Here is an 18,684-nt window from a genome sequence, read left to right as displayed (position 1 = left end):
ATTCCAAACTTCCTCAACCGTCTCAGGAAGAAGAGGCGCTGATGAGCCTTCTTCACAACGACTTCAGTGTGGATGGACCATGTTAGTTCCTCAGTGATGTGGACACCCAGGAACTTGAAGCTGCTGACTCTCTCCACTGGTGCTCCATTGATGGTGATGGGACTGTGTTCTCTGTCTTTTCTTCTGAAGTCCACCACAAGCTCCTTTGTCTTACTGACGTTGAGGGAGAGGTTGTGCTCCTGACACCAGCGTGTCAGATTGTGCACCTCCTCTCTGTAGGCTGTTTCATCATTGTCAGTGATCAGACCTACCACCGTCGTATCATCAGCAAAGTTAATGATGGCATTGGAGCTATGTGTTGCCACACAGTCATGTGTGTACAGGGAATACAGGAGTGGGCTGAGAACACAGCCCAGCGGGGCTCCAGTGTTGAGGGTCAGTGATGAGGAGATGTTACTGCCCATTCTAACCACCTGGCGTCTGCGTGACAGGAAGTCCAGGATCCAGCTGCACAGCGAGCTGTTTAAGCCCAGAGACCGGAGTTTCTCATCTAGCTTGGAGGGCACTATGGTGTTGAGTGCTGAGCTGTAGTCTACAAACAACATTCTCACATATGTGTTCCTTTTTTCCAGGTGGGAGAGAGCAGTGTGTAGTGTAGATGCAATGGCATCATCAGTGGAGCGGTTGTTGCAGTAAGCAAACTAGAGAGAGTCTAGAGAGAGAGGCAGCACAGAGCAGTTGTAATCTCTGATTAGTCTCTCAAAGCATTTGCTGATGATGGGGGTCAGAGCAACAGGACGCCAGTCATTTAAGCAAGTTATTTTTGATTGTTTTGGAACAGGCACAATGGTGGATGAGAGGGAAAGGTTGAAAATGTCTGTAAAAACACCAGCCAGTTGGTTCGCACATGCTCTGATGACGCGGCCCGGAATGCCGTCTGGACCCACGGTTTTATGGATATTCAGTCGTCGGAAGGATCGGGTTACATCCGCTACAGAGACGGAGAGTGAACTAACCTCTGTAGCTTGGGCCTCGAGAGCTCTCTCCACGAGGGCAGTGTTATTTCCCTCGAAACGTGCATAAAAAGTATTTAGCTCATCCGGGAGAGAGGCAGCGGTGTTTTTTTGGATGGAACAACATCCTCTATGCACTTTCTGATGAAACACTTTATGCTATCAGCGTAAAGCTTGATGTCGTAATCAGAGGCGGACCGGAACATCTCCCAGTCCGCGTGATCAAAACAGTCTTGTAGCGTAGAGTCTGATTGGTCCGACCAGCACTGTATCGTTCTGAGGGTGGGTGCTTCCTGTTTCAGTTTCTGCCTGTAAACGGGCAGAAGCAGAACGGAAGAGTGGTCGATTTGCCAAATGGTGGGCGGGGGAGGGATTTGTAGCCATCCCGGAGAGTAGCAATGGTCCAAAACCCGGTCCCCTCGTGTGTTAAAACTAATGCGTTGGTGGTATTTTGGTGCGACTGATTTGAGATTGGCTTTGTTAAAGTCCCCGGTCACAATGAACACAGCCTCAGGGTGCGCGGTTTCCTGCTTGCTTATAATCCCATAGTTCCTTGAGTGCCCAGTCTGTGGCGGCTTGTGGCGGGATGTACACAGCTGTGATAATGACCGCTGTGAATTCCCTCAGTAGCCAGAATGGTCGGCACAGAAGCATGAGAAATTCCAGATAAGAAGAGCAGAAAGACTTGATAGAATGTACGTTCCTCTGATCACACCAGGATTTGTTGATCATAAAACATATATCACCACCTCTGCTTTTACCTGAGAGGTCTTTCACTCTGTCCACTCGGTGCACGGAGAACCTCACGGGTTCGATGGCTGAGTCTGGAATCTCCGCGGACATCCAAGTTTCTGTTAGGCAGATAATGCAGCAGTCCCTCGTCTCTCGTTGGAAAGAGATCCGTGCTCTCAGCTCGCAGAGCTTGTTATCCAGAGACTGAACATTTGCCAGTAGAATACTGGGTGGCGGGGGTCGATTTGCGTGACGTCTTACTCTGATGAGAACGCCGGCTCTGTTTCCCCTTTTCCTTCTGCGTTTCCGCAGCCGGGCTGCCCAGACAAAGGGCTCCGCTGGCGTGTTTGTAAACAGCGGGTCGGCACTGAGGAATTTGAAGTCCGGTTTACGGTGTGTAATTGCAGAACCAATGTCCAAAAGTGTTTGTCTGTCGTAGACAATAAGGCAGACAACATCCAAGACAAAAAACATAAGAACTGTAAACAAAACAAACAAAAAACTACAATGTTGTGTCAGAGCTCGCAATGCAGCAGCCATACTCGGCGCCATCTTGAGTCCACTAGTGTACCTCTGGAGGCTAGGGGAGTGAGGTTTACACATACTTCACAACTATCATGTACCAGCTAGCTCCCGTTACACTCACCCCCCTAAATCTCACTCCCATCTGGGTCACGGCACCACTATAATCTGGTCTTGCTCGACCCGTTCCCAGCGGGATTCAAACCGGTGTCAGCGAGCATGGGAGGCGGGGAGTGAGGTTTACACATACCAACAGATGTCATGGCCCCCACAGAGCCCCCCACTGAACATCGTGTCATTCTGAGATCACATATAGAGACAGAAGCAACTGAGACAGCCTAAATAGACAGAAGAACAGGGAGCCCTGCAACAGATGTCATGGCCCCCACAGAGCCCCCACTGAACATCATGTCAGTCTGAGATTACATAAAGAGACAGAAGCAATTGAGACAGAATAAATAGATAGAAGAACGGTGGTGAATTCTCCAAGAAGCTTGGAACATCCTATCTGCCAACAACCAAGAAAAACTTTGTCCGGTGTACCAAGGAGAACTGGTGCTGTTTTAAAGGCAAAGGTGGTCACACCAAATATTGATTTAGCTTTTTTACTGGACTTTGTATGACATTAAGTGATAAATGAAAACTATTTATTTCATTATTTTTGAAGACATCCTCACTATGCAAAATTTATGAGTTTTGAATGAGCAGGATAATCCATTTTATCGCATCGTTGTTCTGGTTAGGACACCTGACTTCTTACATCCACTAAACGTCACCAAGACACCAGCTGATTTAAAGTCATTGAGCAAAAATCACTCAGAGAAGTGACGTTAGTTCTGAGAAAAGATCCAGCAGCATTTGAGACACACACATCACACTTGATCTAATAGAGTGACATTCACACATTTAAACAGTGATTTAAGCGTCCAAACACTTTTTGGTACATTCAAACACAAAACATATAATGTAAAAATGAGACATGTGTCACATGTTTATAATAGTTTTCCACTCACAGGCTCAGATGAAATCTGCAGAGGTTTTTCTGCACTGATTTCGGGAGGGAAATCTGCAAATTGGTTCTAAACATTGTAAAATGTCTTAACCCTTCTATTACGTCCAGAATCTGCATACACCTTTTGCATTCGTGGAATTCAAGCTTATAAATCATTCATAACCCGATGGTTTTCATCTTAAACTATATTGTAAGTCATTAATAGGTTCTTAACTGTTCATACATGTAAAAAGAGTGATATTTTTGGCATGTTAACAGACAAATATAAAAGTTATTAATTAATATGCCATTTTTAAAAATATAAAATGTAGAAATTCTTTGACATTTCAAAATATACATTAACTACAGCTAAACCAGTGTGATACATGTGTAGACATCTTTTTTATCAACATTTCTGTGAAATTTTATCTAAGTAGAACATAATATACTATTTATATTAACATCTAATGTGAGAATTACTAGTAATTTAAATGAATTTCCTGTTACTCATAACTGCTCAATACAACTTGGTGTTCAAAAGTTATTTTCAACTAAACTTCATTAAAACAACTGTACAACATTAATACTTCTTTACTGTGTTTTTATGCTAAATATACTCTATTTACTCTCATGAAGTGTTGAATGTTGATGTGTGAGTTTGCTGTAAGCTGGTTCTGCATCAGATGACGGCAGAGTAAAAATATGAACAACTTCCTCTTTCAAGCCCTATTTAGATTAATGTGTGCATGAACTTTTGACCTCATCACACCCCCTTTAGACAGTAATACCTTTGATTTAGTTCATTTGTTATGTTTGTTGCATCTGCCATGTCTGTTTGTGAAATGTGTGTTTGACCCGCGAACGCAAAAGTTGTAACATCTTATATGTTATATCTTTTAATCAATTTTATTAAAAAATCGGAAAAAAAATTATGATGTGTATGTTGATAGTCTCGACAAAGTCCCAAAGTTTGGTTCCCGTACTAAAAACTATGTGGTATTTAAAAATTATTATCTACCTCATTCCGAATGACCCGAATGCAATAGGAGGGTTAAATAGAGTTGAGAGGGTCAGGATCAATCAGCGTCCAGGACCACACTATGAATCTGAGCTTGTTTCTACCATAAATATTGACTCCATGCCCTGTGATGATGTCATCAATAGTACTACAGCCAATATTATATTTAGCTATTCAGTAAAACTTCAAATAATCCACTGAGAAACATGGTGAAATTTATATTTCTGAGGAGAGCAGAAATCTTTCTCATCTGGGAGACGGAGGGAAAAAGAATGAAGAGATATGTGTGTATGCGGATCTCGTTTCCTCCGCCGTGGGGTTTACCGCGAGTGATTGACAGCTCATTACGTGCTGCACTCGCTCCTGCATTGAGGGGTTTTTACAGCAGGTAATCTTTGATAACACTGTCACACTCAATCACAGACTTTAATTGTGATTTGTGCAGGAGAATCGACTACATTACTCCAGGGGAAAGTGGCTTTGACTTCGTGAATTCTCTAGAGTTCCTCCAGGTATTGCAAACAGAATAGATTTCCGGATGTGTTGTTAACGAACAAAGCCGTTTCCAAATCAGAATTCCAAAGGAAAGTTATAGGAAAATCTGGGGATTTTAAAATTCTGATTTCCTGGTCTGAATAGTCATGGAAGCTAATACAATTCTGTAATACATTAACAAATAAAAGTCATGGAAAAGTTGATGAAATACATTTTTTCGAGTTATGCTAGTTATGATATAGTTGTACGCTACTTCATCAGGAAAGAATTGCAATTTGTAAGTGCAATCTCTTTAAAAATGCTTATGCATTAATAACAAAGTACTGAAAAAGGATGTAAAAGTATCATAAAAGTAATTCATGCAACTTGTCATATTCCAAGTCTTCTGAAGGCATACGATGCAAAACTCAATGCTCTATTATTATTATTACTACAGTATGTAGCAAGGTTAATAGGGATGGGACGATATATCGAATTTCGATATATTGCGAACCAAAACAATTACGAACCATATCATGCCATAACTTTATATTTCAAAATTTGCAACATCAAGTTATGGCACGATATGGTTCGTAATTGTTTTGGTTCGCGATATATCGAAATTTGATATATATTTCGAAATTTGCAACATTGTTTTCTATCAATGTGATCATAAATAAAATGACCCGTCAAGCATCATAATCTCTCTATCTCTTGATTTTAACACTACTGCTGGTTTTACAGAGTTCACACGAGGTCCCTAAGGTGCTTGAATTTAGCTTTTAGAAATGTAAGTACTGGAACACCTGGAAAATCGCCTTGTTTTGATGAAAAGTGCTTGAGATTAAAGCGGATCGTTTCCTCCGTGTAATGTGTGTCCATCATAGATGATGCGACTCCACTTTCATTGAATAATGTGTCTTAATATCCTTTCTGTTCTGTTCATTTTAATCTCACACAGCATGGATGCACTAAAGAAACCGAGAGATTCTCGTTGATGTTCGCTGAACCGGAACACTGTGAGCCGCTCGTTAAACTCTTAAAGTGACAGTAGCCTTTTTAGCATTTCTTATACAAATGAATATATGTAATAACTCAATGTTGTTACTTATAAATTATACACATTATTTCAAACAATGACAGCTCATATCATTATTATATATACAGTTTCATGATACAAAAATAATTAATATAATGTAGAATTTTATTTTTGCAAAGTTACATTTTGATTCTAATATACTGACAAGCAAATTATTAAAATATAAATATACACTTTCACGTACGTTTTTCAGGACATGTTTTGTTCAGTTCTATTGATTGTTCTGCACCTGATCAGCATGAATGTAGATCACTGTCTTTTCTTATAGAGAAACTCTTATGATTTAAACTTTGAGCATTTATATTGTGTATTAAAGAACTTTATTTTGATGAGAAATTATAATGTGTATTTACCTTTTTTTTTTTTTTTATAAAATAGAAATATTTCTGTAATATTTAGTCATATTAAGTGTTATCCCACCTAACAAGGAATGTTCCAAAAACATTATTTAAAGGTTTGGAACAAATGTTGTAAATGAAAGGTTAATGGAACATCCTTATAACGTTATTTACCTTAAATATCGTTAAGAAAACTGGACATTTTCATGTTCCCACAACCACAATGTAACATTTGAAAATTGTCACTATCTGGGATTATACTGAATTGATATTATATTGAATCGTGAACCTCATATTGTATATCAAATCGAATCAGATCATCACAATATTGTCCCATCCTTAAGGGTTAATGTTATTTCACTGAATTAAATTTTTCTGTGTTCCAGGTGATTTATGTACAACTTTATAGCTCTTGTTCTTCAACATGTAAAGTATAATAGTTGTATAATCAAAGTATAATCACTCTTTTGTGTTGGTTTACATATGCAAATCGTATATTTTTTCAGTTTTGTTTTAATGATTATTTTACACCGAATACAGACCGTGAATAACACAAAGCGATTAAAACGAATGTATTTCAGGACAATATGTTCACATTGTGTTATACATTTTATTTGAGCATGTAAGCATTTAGATTGATATTTTTATGGACAGAGCTGATGTATGAGCTTAAGATGCAGATTAAAGATTTGTCCCCCTCCCCAAAAAAGGGCCTATATTTTTTATGCAGACCCAGGACACTGATGTCCCTCTTTCTTCCTTCACCACACTTAAATATACATTAAAATACCTGGATGACCTTTCACAATGCATTTCCTGTTTGACCGAAGTACTGTTTGATCAGGCTGCCAATAAGTTCAGCACAAAAATGTTAATTGGAAATGCAATAAATATATAAATAAAAATCAATTTCTCGGATGATAACTGGACACCATTCACATGCAACATGATGAGGTCATGAGGGTGCTTCAAAATGCCAACATACTAAAAATAAAAAAATAGTGGCCATTATGCCGTATATACTGCACAGTATTCAGTACATTCTGTAGTCTTTGGGAATCTTTGAGATGCTGTTTCTAACATTGCAATCAGACATAAGAGAGCTGGGTGCACAGAGCGGGCTCTCCGTAATACATAAAAGAAGAATTTTTAACAGCAAAAATCAAGTAACATTGAACTTGGCATGAGCACTGGAACTGCCTTTGGCAAAATTGTACAGATTCATTCCAGGTAGCTTTGTTCACATGGGAACACAGGCTACATAAACATTAATATTCATTAGAGATTTTTTATTTTAAAATAAGAGCGTGGGCAGCTTCTGTACGGAGAGAGGATTTGTAGTACTTGTCATTTTTTTCCCCCCAGGCAAAAGGAAAGTCTAATTACAGTGCGGCCTAATTAAAATCTGAACTCCACAAATACAGTATAAACACTGTTTTTTAATGTTGAAATGAAATGGCTGCTGCTACCAGATAACCAAACGCCTATTTAGACACACACTTCAAGAGACTACATTGTTTGGATGCAAACCTGTTAAGTTTGGACAGCATAATTCATTTTGAGCAACTTGTGGAGAGGGCGTGGCCAGGGGCGAAACTACACATTTCCGAGCGGGTATGCAAAACTACATTTTGTGCCCCATGTATCTGTCAAGCAAGGGGTGGGGGGGCGGGGTGTCATCCATTATAAACGTTGAGCGGGAGGGTTGATGTTGGAGGGGTTGAGGAGGCCGCTGGCCCCCCCTTACATGGCGCCCCTATGCATTGCATACCTTGCATGGTTTTTGTGCCGCTGGGCGTGGCCAATGTAGAATGAGAGAACACCATTGGCTGACCACTAAACACGCCTCTTCCGTCACTTTGAACAAGTCTGTGGCTAAACTTTGGAATCGGGTAGCACCATACAACTCAAACTATTTCAACTATTAATTTACCAGCGCTTGTAAAAACATCTCAACTGTTGTCAACCAGATCGAATAATGAAAACTAAAATCACGGCTGACATTACTGTATTTCCAGTTTTTCACGAAGGACATGAAAGCTCAAGTCAAGTGCACTGCATTTTGAGATATTGCTATTACAATTTTCCATTTCTTGTTAGTAAATTAAACCATCGAAATAGAATTCTTATAGGACAAATTCTGTGTTGTTTGCTTCAAAGACAACACGCTAACGAGGAGAAGTCAACGAAGAAAACTCTGCCGTTAACAATATGTAATTTAACATGTTTGTGGTGGTATTCTCTGTGAAGTTGTGACATTTCTGTAGTCAACCGGATAAGTGCAAATGAATGGCATGTCAGTTTATAACACGTGCTAGTCCTGCTGTTAACATGAGAGCAATTACTATGCCTGTATGTTTTAACGTAACACACATATTCTGTAGACGGTTCTTAATGTCAACTTTAAAGAACCGCTATATGCTTCTACTATTAAAAGTCTAAAGGTTTAACCTCCTGAGACCCCCGAGTGATTGCTGTGTGCATTTTCCACTTCCCTTTTTGATTTGTAACTAGTAGCACCCAATAGACAAGCAAAATAAATAAATAAATAAATAAATAAATTCTGTTATAGGATGCACCCTTGCTCCCTATTTAGTGAATGACTTAACCTCCAGTGTGCTGTCTGTCTGTACTGGTCTCAGAACAGTTTAAAATGCACCTTACTTTCATCTTAACTCCATATAAGCACTTTCTATAGCTTGATATTATTTAAAATTTCACAACTTAGTCCCAATGTCCACATAAAACTATTTGGTCTAAAAATTTTATTTTTTGCATGTTTATTAGGTGCTACTAGTTACAAATCAAAAAGGGGAATGGAAAATGCACACAGCAGTCACGCTCAGATCTCCGGACCATATAGATTATCATTAGACACCTTCTTAAGCCTTTAATTAGGAATTCTGTACCCCACGGAATCTACATTTATGTGTTTTAACAGACATTGACATTTGTATCCATAAACCATTAAAAGAATAGTTCACCCAAGAAGACTTTCCTCTGTGGAACACAAAAGGACCTTCAAAAAGCTATTTTCCATAAAACAACACCTCATGGTGACCTCTGTCAAGCTCCAAAGAGGACAACATAAAAGAAGTCCACACGGCATGTGCACCATATCCCAAGTCTTCCGAAGCCATCCGATAGGTTTGTGTAAGGAGCCGGTGTGGTCCTCAAACGGGTGGTTTTGGTTATGCCATCTGAAAGCGAACGTGAATTTGATTAAAAAGCTCCACTGGAGGGGAAGATTATCAGGGATTAACATTTGGGTCAGTTCCTCACACTTTTCTCTTTTTATGTTCAGTGGAACAAATAACAGCATTCTGGTTTGGAACGACACGAGGGTGAGGAAACAATTACAGAATGTTCAGTTTTGGGTGAACTATCCCTTTAAGTGACATATCACAGCTTAGTCAGACAACCCGTCTAGCTGTCTATTAATATCAAGTCTCTCAGCAGTGAGCGAGCAGGACTGGACCTGTTAAAACTGACGTGGGTTTTTTCTCAATAGAGATGAGAGGAACCGTGCACTAAAGAGGACAATACTAATTTAAGGTCTGTTTCAATAACACAAATGACTTCCAGCCATATTTATGCTTTGCCCTGTCTTACATAATGAAATATTCCACAAGCTATCCACAGAAAACATGATTCCACTATACAATAAGGTTGTATTTGTTAAACAAACAATGAACAATAGTTTCACAGCATTTACTTAATATATCATGAACTAACAATGAATAATAATGACATTTTATAAATGCTGTTAAAGCATAGTGCATTTTTAGTTCATCATATCTAATGCATTAAGAACCTTATTGTAAAGACACATTTTGAACATTAACATAAACATCAAACTGAATATAGAAATAGGCCTATATAGCAAAGGCATAGAATCAAGATATTAAGGAACAATTTAAAACACACCCCGACCCCCATAAAAATGAAACAATTAGACATAAAAACCCTCTTGAAAGCAAATTCACGTCAGAACAGCGCAATGTTTTGTACAAACCTGAACTTTATTTTTCAAATACGTTATAAACTATTGTCTATAAATATAAAGGTTTTTTTTTTTAAGAGTATTACAAGCAGAAGTATGAGAAAGAAACAAACATAACAGAAGTCACCAGTGTAGAAAATTGAGCATTGTAATATAGCCTATATATCAATGCTAGTGTGATTAAATACATTTCAGATTCATGCATACAGCATTTCATAAGAACACAGGATTTCTGAAATCACCCTGTGTATGCTGCTTTTAACAGAGATTCATTTGGAAAAACAAAACATTCATTTGCATGAGAGATATTTGCCATAAACAATCAAGACTTTTCTGATGTTCTGTAAAGGGCTTTTCTAAAAAGAAAGACCCATTCATTACAAGCAGGGCAATGTCTAAAACACACACTGTATGTAGTGGTCGACCGGTACGGATCATCCCATAAGAGAGTGCAGTCGTTGATGGCCAATAAACAGACTAAGACACTTTATAGCAATTAGACAAATGCTTAACTCAAAAACAAAACACCTGAAAATATTTACACCCAAGAGAATTGTTGGGGCTGTTGGTGGGGGTTTGGCACAAGGAGTGCTACTATTTATCGGTTATTGATACCGATAATTGGTCTATCGCTGCTGATATGCACCTTAAGTCAATGACGATGCTGTTCTGGTGAAGGCTACGTCCCAATTTTCACATCATGGTCAATGAGAATGTTTACATACACAAGAATATGTGTAACACCAATTATCATTATTACCAATATGTTGATAATTACCAAAAATCAGCTTATTAAAAAAGAAAGCAAACAAGCATTTCAAGATATCTGAAATAGTCTAGTTATTCAGTTTTTGACGTAAGCACGTAAAGACGCATGCACACATTGGTAAGAACGCCGCTAAAGGTGTTTATATGCAACGGGAAATCAAGGTTTATTATATGTTTATGAGCATACCCCGATAAAGGAAACCCATTAACGGTGTCACCTCGCATGGCGTAAGATCGTGAATGTAAACACGCTAACTACATTAAGCTACATTATTTGAGAAGTGCATTGCAATTCTGTTTTAGCTGTATGTTACGAGGTACGTCTGTGCAAAAGAGCCATGTTTCAAACGAAAGAGAACTTCTTGTACCCTTCAGAAACATCATAAAAGTTCATTACAGACTGACGAAATGAACTAAAGACTGATTATAAATTGCACTTCGTTCAGTTAGAAACAAGTGCAGGCTCAACTCTAATGCTGGTCCATTACAAAATAAAAAAGGCACTTAAGTTTACTCCTGCCAAAAACACCAGCAATGTCCACCACGGGTACTAACGGTTTTGTTCTAGCTCCCTTTTCCAAATTAAAGTCTCACCCTCCATAACATTTTCCAGTTTCATATTTCATCGGCACCCAGACACATCTTTGTCATAAAGCTTTAATTTAAAGCTTTAAAGAATATTCCGGGTTCAACACAAGTTAAGCTCAATCTACAGCGTGTGGCATAGCCTAATGTTGATCATCACAGAACGACTCGTCCTTCCTTTTCTTTAAAAAAGCAAAAAGAGTGAGACACTTACAATGGAAGTCAATGGGGTCAATCTGTAAACGTTAAAATACTCACTGTTTCAAAATACAGACAAGTGTGATAAAATCACTTACTATCCACATCTGTGTAAAGTTATAACTGATTTTACAGCTTCATTGCCATGATGACGTAACGCCGTAAACCCTAAAACGACCATAAAACGGCAACTTTATATCTTAACCCTTGTGTTGTGTTCGTTTGTGCTAACGCATTTTGTGTTCCTGGTAAGATTGTGTATAAATCTCTCATATTGCATATATTATCACAAGATATTGCATTAGATCTTTTTATCAACTTATATTTTAGTAATTATGACTCTTTATTAATATATATAATAAAAGGATTTTATTGAACTGAGCTCATCCCGGGCCAGTGGGAGACAAAAAAAATATATAATAATTACATGATAAATTAATAACCACTTTCTTGATCTGAACAAAATATGTGTCATTTTAAAGTTTTACAATGCATATATCTGATCCTACCAATTCTTAAATAACGCTTTTTAATTTACTGACAAATAAGAACTGTTTCGTTCTCATCATTTGCAAATTTGCTAACACAACAATTATATTCAGAGTCGGTAAAATCATAAAGAAGATGAGATAGTCATGTGTTATATATCATTAGAAAGGTCTCAATTAGTAAAATGCATTGAGTAAATGTGTTTCACTCAGAGGTCAAACTACAGTGAGCATTAGTGTATGCATACGTTTTTCCTTATTACTTCCTGAAACATACATATGACATAGACAGTGACGTATAGTAACTTACAGCAGACGATCCTGATTCAAATGAGCCCAAACACAACATAATATGATGAGGAGATCTTGAAATATTCCTCAAAGAGTGTACATGGAAAGACGATGCACAAAAGGATGCTCACATTGTGTGTGTGTGTTGTTAATGTGTGTGTGTGTGCACATGTTCGAAGATTTTGTGTGTGCAAACACACATCCACATGTATGTGCTCATCCAAAGGATTGTGATGCTCCTAAACATTTAATATTTCTGTATGTTGTAGTCTAATCCATTCATTTCTAATGGCCGGTCATTTTTGACCGGGAACACAACAAGTGTAACAAAGTGAAATAAAACCAATAAAATGTCAAGAAAATGGTGCAATTTTTTGTGTGTGTTTTCAAATCCCATATGTGAACAAAGTCAAGTCGTCCGGGTCAAAATGACCAGAACACAACATAAGGGTTAAACAATAGGCTACACAAGTTTTAACAGAATTAATGTAAGTGCTTTTATAAAATTACAAGCTTCACATTTCTGCCTTTAAACCCTCAAAAATTGGCCCCATTGACTTCCATTGTAAGTGTCTCGATTTTTGCTTTTTTGTAAAGGAGGGACGAGTTGAAATTATTTTTGTGGTAATCAATATTATGCCACAAATGCTGTCGATTGAGCTGAACTTGAACCAAGCATATTCCTCTCATTATTTCCATGTTATCCCGCTGTAAGTGCTGTGTGCACAAATCACACATTATTTGCCATATTTGCATGTAAAAATGGGAATATTTGCCCATGGAAATACAGACGGTGATAAAAAATGATACCGGTTTACATACAAACCCTATACAAAAGTATCCCATCCGATCACCACCAAGAATATTCCAAGATAAATCTCCATATCCTGTTTGAAAGGCATAAATAATCTCCAAAACAATATGGTCCACCCCCCAAAAAAAGTTATTAAGTGATTAAGATCCAAGTGAGATTTAAATACAAATATATACTTACAAAATGTCACAATGTTTATTTACAACATGAACATCTTTTAAGAGTTTGTTCACACAGTTGTCTCGCCCTGTTTACTGTTCGCCAGTCTCGTGTAGAACCTCCTCCAGGAATTAAGCGTTTTCCCGGACCATATCCAGAATCCAGACGTGATGCCCACGATTAGGGTCATCAGATACTTGATCATGAACACCGTGAAGTCCGGGCTCATCTGCGGGTTGTGTGCGGGACAGGGCACGGCGTACGTCTTGCACGACTGACTGGCCCAAGTCTGTTCCCATTGGTCCCGGAAGGCCTGTTCGTAGAAATAACATGCGATCACGATGGTGGCTGGCACCGTGTACAGGACACTAAAGATGCCAATGCGCACCATCAGCTTCTCCAGCTTCTCGGTTTTGGTGCCATCGTGTTTCATGATGGTTCTGATGCGGAACAGCGACACGAACCCCGCCAGGAGGAACGAGGTGCCGATGAACAGGTACACGAACAACGGTGCCAGGACGAAGCCTCGGAGCGCGTCCACGCTGTTGATGCCCACGAAGCACACCCCGCTTAGAACATCTCCGTCCACTTGACCCACGGCCAGGATGGTGATGGTCTTAATGGCTGGCACTGCCCACGCCGCCAGGTGGAAATACTGCGAGTTGGCTTCGATGGCTTCGTGGCCCCATTTCATGCCAGCGGCGAGGAACCACGTAAGCGCCAAGATGACCCACCAAATGGAGCTGGCCATGCTGAAAAAGTACAGCATCATGAACAGAATGGTGCAGCCCTCCTTTTTAGTGCCCTGCACCACGGTCCTAAACTCGTTGTCGAACTTCTCGTTACAGACCACTTTGTCTTCCAGGAGAAATCCTGCGATGTACGCGATGGACACCATGGTGTAACACCCGGACAGGAATATAATGGGTCTCTCCGGGTAACTGAAGCGCTTCATGTCCACCAAATAGGTCAGAACCGTGAACAGAGTGGATGCGCAACACAAAACAGACCAAATCCCGATCCAAATCCGCGCAAACTTCTGCTCATCCTCGCCAAAGTACATCATCCCATGGAGTTTCTTGGGTTCGCACGGCGCGCCGCAGTTCTCCTCGCCCAGAAAGTGGTAGTTGAGGTAGGGTGGCACCTTCAGCGACGTTGGGCATTTAAAATGCCCCCTTTTGGCGTGGTCGGGTGTCGGTGGGGTGCCGTCGGGAGTCGGGTTGATGGGCGCGCTCCTCTCGGATGTGTTCTGACCCACGCAAAGCTCTCCGCCGTGCACCGGGAACGACTCGCACGCGAGACTGTCGGGCCACTGGAACCCGAATTTATTCATGAGCGCCTCGCAGCCCTGACGCGCCCGTTCGCACAGCGAGCGACACGGCGGCAGCGCCTGCTCCAGAACCGTGCACACCGGCGCGTACATGGAGCAAAGGAAGAACTTGAGGTCCGGGGAGCACTGGACTTTGACGAGCGGGTAAAACTGGTGCACCTCCAGCCCCGCGTCCTCCTGGTTCGTGTGCCCGAGCAGGTTGGGCATGATGGTCTCGTTGTACGCGATATCCGTGCAGAGCGGGATGGAAATTGGCTGACAGAAGCCGTGATCCGGTACCGACATGCCACGGTCCCCGTACTGTCCGTTTATCCTCAATATTCCCAACGAGGCGAGCAGGAGAAGCGCGGAGGCAGCGCGCACGGCCATCTTCTGCGGTTTCTCCTCGCTGCCAGCTGGCGCGCCAGCGCACTGTCCTCCCCAGACGCTCTTTGTTGGTCTATGAAATTGGAATTTACTCCGGTCAAAACTTTTAGGAAAGTACGATGGGAACTTTATTGGTGCACCACAGATCACGAGCGCATGAAATGAACTAAAGAAAACAATAGAAATATCTATTACGCATAAAGAGTTGCCGTGAGTGCAGTGTCCGTGTGCTGTGTGCGTAACTGTGAGCTGTTCAAACCTGTTTCCAGGCGCCCCGCTGTCTGCTGCTCATCAGCGAAACAAGGGCGGGGCTTCTTACTCACGGATGGCGTGTGTTAGGGAGCGTCCTCAAAGTTTTGCCTGTTGTTTGTTTTACGTTATTTTATTTCATAGATTTATTTTAATTTTATATTTTATTTCTTTTACTATGGACATATTTGGCTTGGTGGAATTTTAGAAAATAGAAATAGAAAATAGAAATAAGTAGTAGTTATCATGTATTCACCCATTGCATATGGAGAGCCAAATGACATCATTTACCCCTTAAACTCTAGGGATGGACAATATCACTTATTTTCTTTTCGGGATCCGATACCAATAATTTCAAACCCGAAAACGTCGATACCGATACCGATACCAATACCTCTATTATATATATATATATATATATATATATATATATATATATATATATATATATATATATATATATATATATATTTTTTTTTTATTTTTTTATTTTTTTTTTTGCGATTTCTTGGGATAAAATGGGTCATTAAAAATAGAATTTTTATAAATTCATAATTTTTTTCATAATGTTTTTCATAATTTTTTTTAAATTATTATTTTTTACATTTGTGAGACTAAACAGAAGATTATTAGAGTTCTGTATTGTTTACCCTTACAAAAATGAACCATGGGTTCACTACAGTAACTATAGTTTAACCATGGGATTTAGTTAAAACATAGCTGCCACACAATTAACTATTTTTTTTGTTACTTATTAACAACAATAACACACAATTATAATAAATAAGAAATGTCAGCTTTAGATATGTTGTTATTTTAGCGTGCATTTACTCCAATGATGCAGTGCAGTGGTGTCCTAGTGTCTGGAGAGATGGGCATACTGTGAATTTATGAAAAATAAAAAAACACACATGCACCCCATCTCTAAATTCATTTACATTTATATACAGTACATATGTAAAAAGTCTAAGAAATGTATTTTTTCCATTTTAAAAAATGACTGATGTAATTATAGTCCCACATAAACTTACACTATGTATATCAGGGTACGTTTCTTGCTGGCATGGTGTACGGTACACTGCTAAGAACAATGGTATGGTAACTTGATGTTAAATAAATATATTTAAATTAATAGGTGTCATTAAGGCTACTATGAAAATTGTACTAATAATACTAATAAACTAATTCCTAATACGCAATAAACTGTTAAGCATTGTAGCTAATATGAGTGTCGTAATGTTCACGTTAACAGGTTATCTTGTATTGCCATATATAACCTACAAATAAAATGAATGGTTATTTGTTTAATTTGTGTACTATAATGTACTTTTTTGTGTATAGTGAAATTGTTTTCCTACTTAGAAATATAAATAGAAATGATTTGATATCACAAGTAAAAGGCACAAAAAGAAAGAAGCGGTTTCTCTGATTTTTTTCACACTCAAATGTAAAAGCTCACCATTCGCACATACTGTGGAATAATTGCAAAAAATTGGTCTCACTTTTCAGAGAACCCCCCAAATAACAAAAAAACAAAAACACAAAAAAAAAGACTCCAATTATTCATAAATAATAATGTATGTGTTTATAATCTTATGATAAACAAACTTTTTTTGTTGTTGTAACTTTGTAAGCATGTAATTCTGGTTCTGTTCACTCTACCGCACTTTGAAAAGTCTCATTTTATTCCACTAGATGGCAGAAAGCACTAGAGAAAAATCACATTCCATCACAATATACAGATCTGAAATGTAGGTGGCGCTCTAACACAATTTATCCCTCACAGATGTGCTCGTCCATAGACATTCAGTCTAATTTTCAGTTCAAGCACTACCCTCATTATTTCATTGAATATCTCGGCCTCTGAGTGGACTAGAAGCTCAATCTAGGTGTCATTAGAAAGCTGATATCCTCCCCATTGCGAAGATGTATAACATTTTATCATCCATAGTCGAAAACTTATTTTTCAGATGATTTGTTTTGCATGCTTTTCCTTCTAGATAGAATATTTCTTTCTGGACATCTAAGATATAACATTGGATTATTCACACAAGCAAGCTCACAGACAAGTAAAAATGGCTAATTTAGGTAAAAGCAGATATAAAGCTTTTAGTTATTTGGGGCTTACAGCAGAAGTTATCAGAGCATAAAAGAGACGTTTGTATTTGTTGACTTACAGAAATCATATTTCACTTTGTGATTCTTTTGAAAATCTTTTGAACTGTGGTATTAGTGCAACAAAATTAACATTACAGTCACATTTCTGAGAATAAGAGCTTTCATTTGATATATGACTTGTCTATTTAGGTGCTATGTGAAGAACTTTTATTTTTATATAAATATTTCTACCTCATTACCTCTAGGGGGCGCTAATTTTCAACGCGAATAATTTGAGGCCTTATTTTGTTATTTTAAGTAACATAAATGCAGAAATTATGTTTATCTCTGAAAAGTTCAGATTCTAAGCTTTTAAATGATACCTTATATGCCTGACTTATGTATACGGGGACTTTAACGCTTGAAGCATAATCTTTTTTAGCGATAATTATTGGAATATGAATTATTAAATACATAAGGAAGTTATAAAAACTATAAAATTATAAAATTAATTATTAAATCACTATATAAATTGATAAATGTCCCTTGCATTAGTTTGCATCTATTTTAATTTTACCATTATTTTTGAGTTGATTTTTTTATTTAAGCATGAGCTTCGTGTATTTTCATTTTTAGGGTTACAGCTATAAGCACATCACTCAACGACAGTGGGCGTAACCTCTACCATAATGACCTTATCTCACAGAAGAAACACCTGCACTTATTTCAAATTCTGTATATGGGTTAAAATCAAGTAATTGTCAACAATTTGGTTGGCAACTTAATTTGCAAATCTCTTATTGTACCAAGCTCAGCCATAGTTGCAGTGTGAAAAAACACGCCTAAATTCACTAACTCAAAAATGAAATGAAAAGACACGAATCTCATACTTAAATGAAAAACCAACCCAAAGATTATGCTAAAATGAAAATGGATGCAAACTAATGCTAAAATGAAATACAAGGGACATTAATTGATTTATCTAGTGATTTAATGATTAATTTAATTATTTTAGCTATTTAAATATTTCTTTAATGATTTATTTAAACATTTATTTCATGGTTTAATTTAGAGTTATTTGGTCCTTCATAATGTCATTCCAACCTTGTTTATACATCTGTGGAACAATTAGGCATAATGAAAATAGAT

At 38.3% G+C, this 18,684-nt stretch overlaps 2 protein-coding genes across 3 annotated transcripts in view; both read right to left on the bottom strand.

Moving 5' to 3' along the window:
- LOC127453655 (cyclin-dependent kinase 14-like) overlaps nucleotides 1–18,684 on the bottom strand; it is a 334,552-nt gene that overhangs the window by 71,796 nt on the left and 244,072 nt on the right. The window lies entirely within an intron of this gene.
- On the bottom strand, nucleotides 10,189–15,813 carry LOC127453650 (frizzled-1-like). Its single transcript, XM_051720210.1, has one exon. The coding sequence runs from the start codon at nucleotides 15,190–15,192 to the stop codon at nucleotides 13,564–13,566; it is 1,629 nt and encodes a 542-aa protein (XP_051576170.1). The 5' UTR covers nucleotides 15,193–15,813; the 3' UTR covers nucleotides 10,189–13,563.

The sequence above is a fragment of the Myxocyprinus asiaticus genome, chromosome 16 (assembly GCF_019703515.2).
Source record: "Myxocyprinus asiaticus isolate MX2 ecotype Aquarium Trade chromosome 16, UBuf_Myxa_2, whole genome shotgun sequence".
In the NCBI taxonomy this organism is placed as follows: domain Eukaryota; kingdom Metazoa; phylum Chordata; class Actinopteri; order Cypriniformes; family Catostomidae; genus Myxocyprinus; species Myxocyprinus asiaticus.
This window is presented reverse-complemented; position numbering and strand designations above follow the sequence as displayed.

What these genes read in the sequence shown, in the direction of transcription:
- LOC127453650 (XM_051720210.1), bottom strand. Translation starts at nt 15,192, where the DNA reads ATGGCCGTGCGCGCTGCCTCCGCGCTTCTCCTGCTCGCCTCGTTGGGA.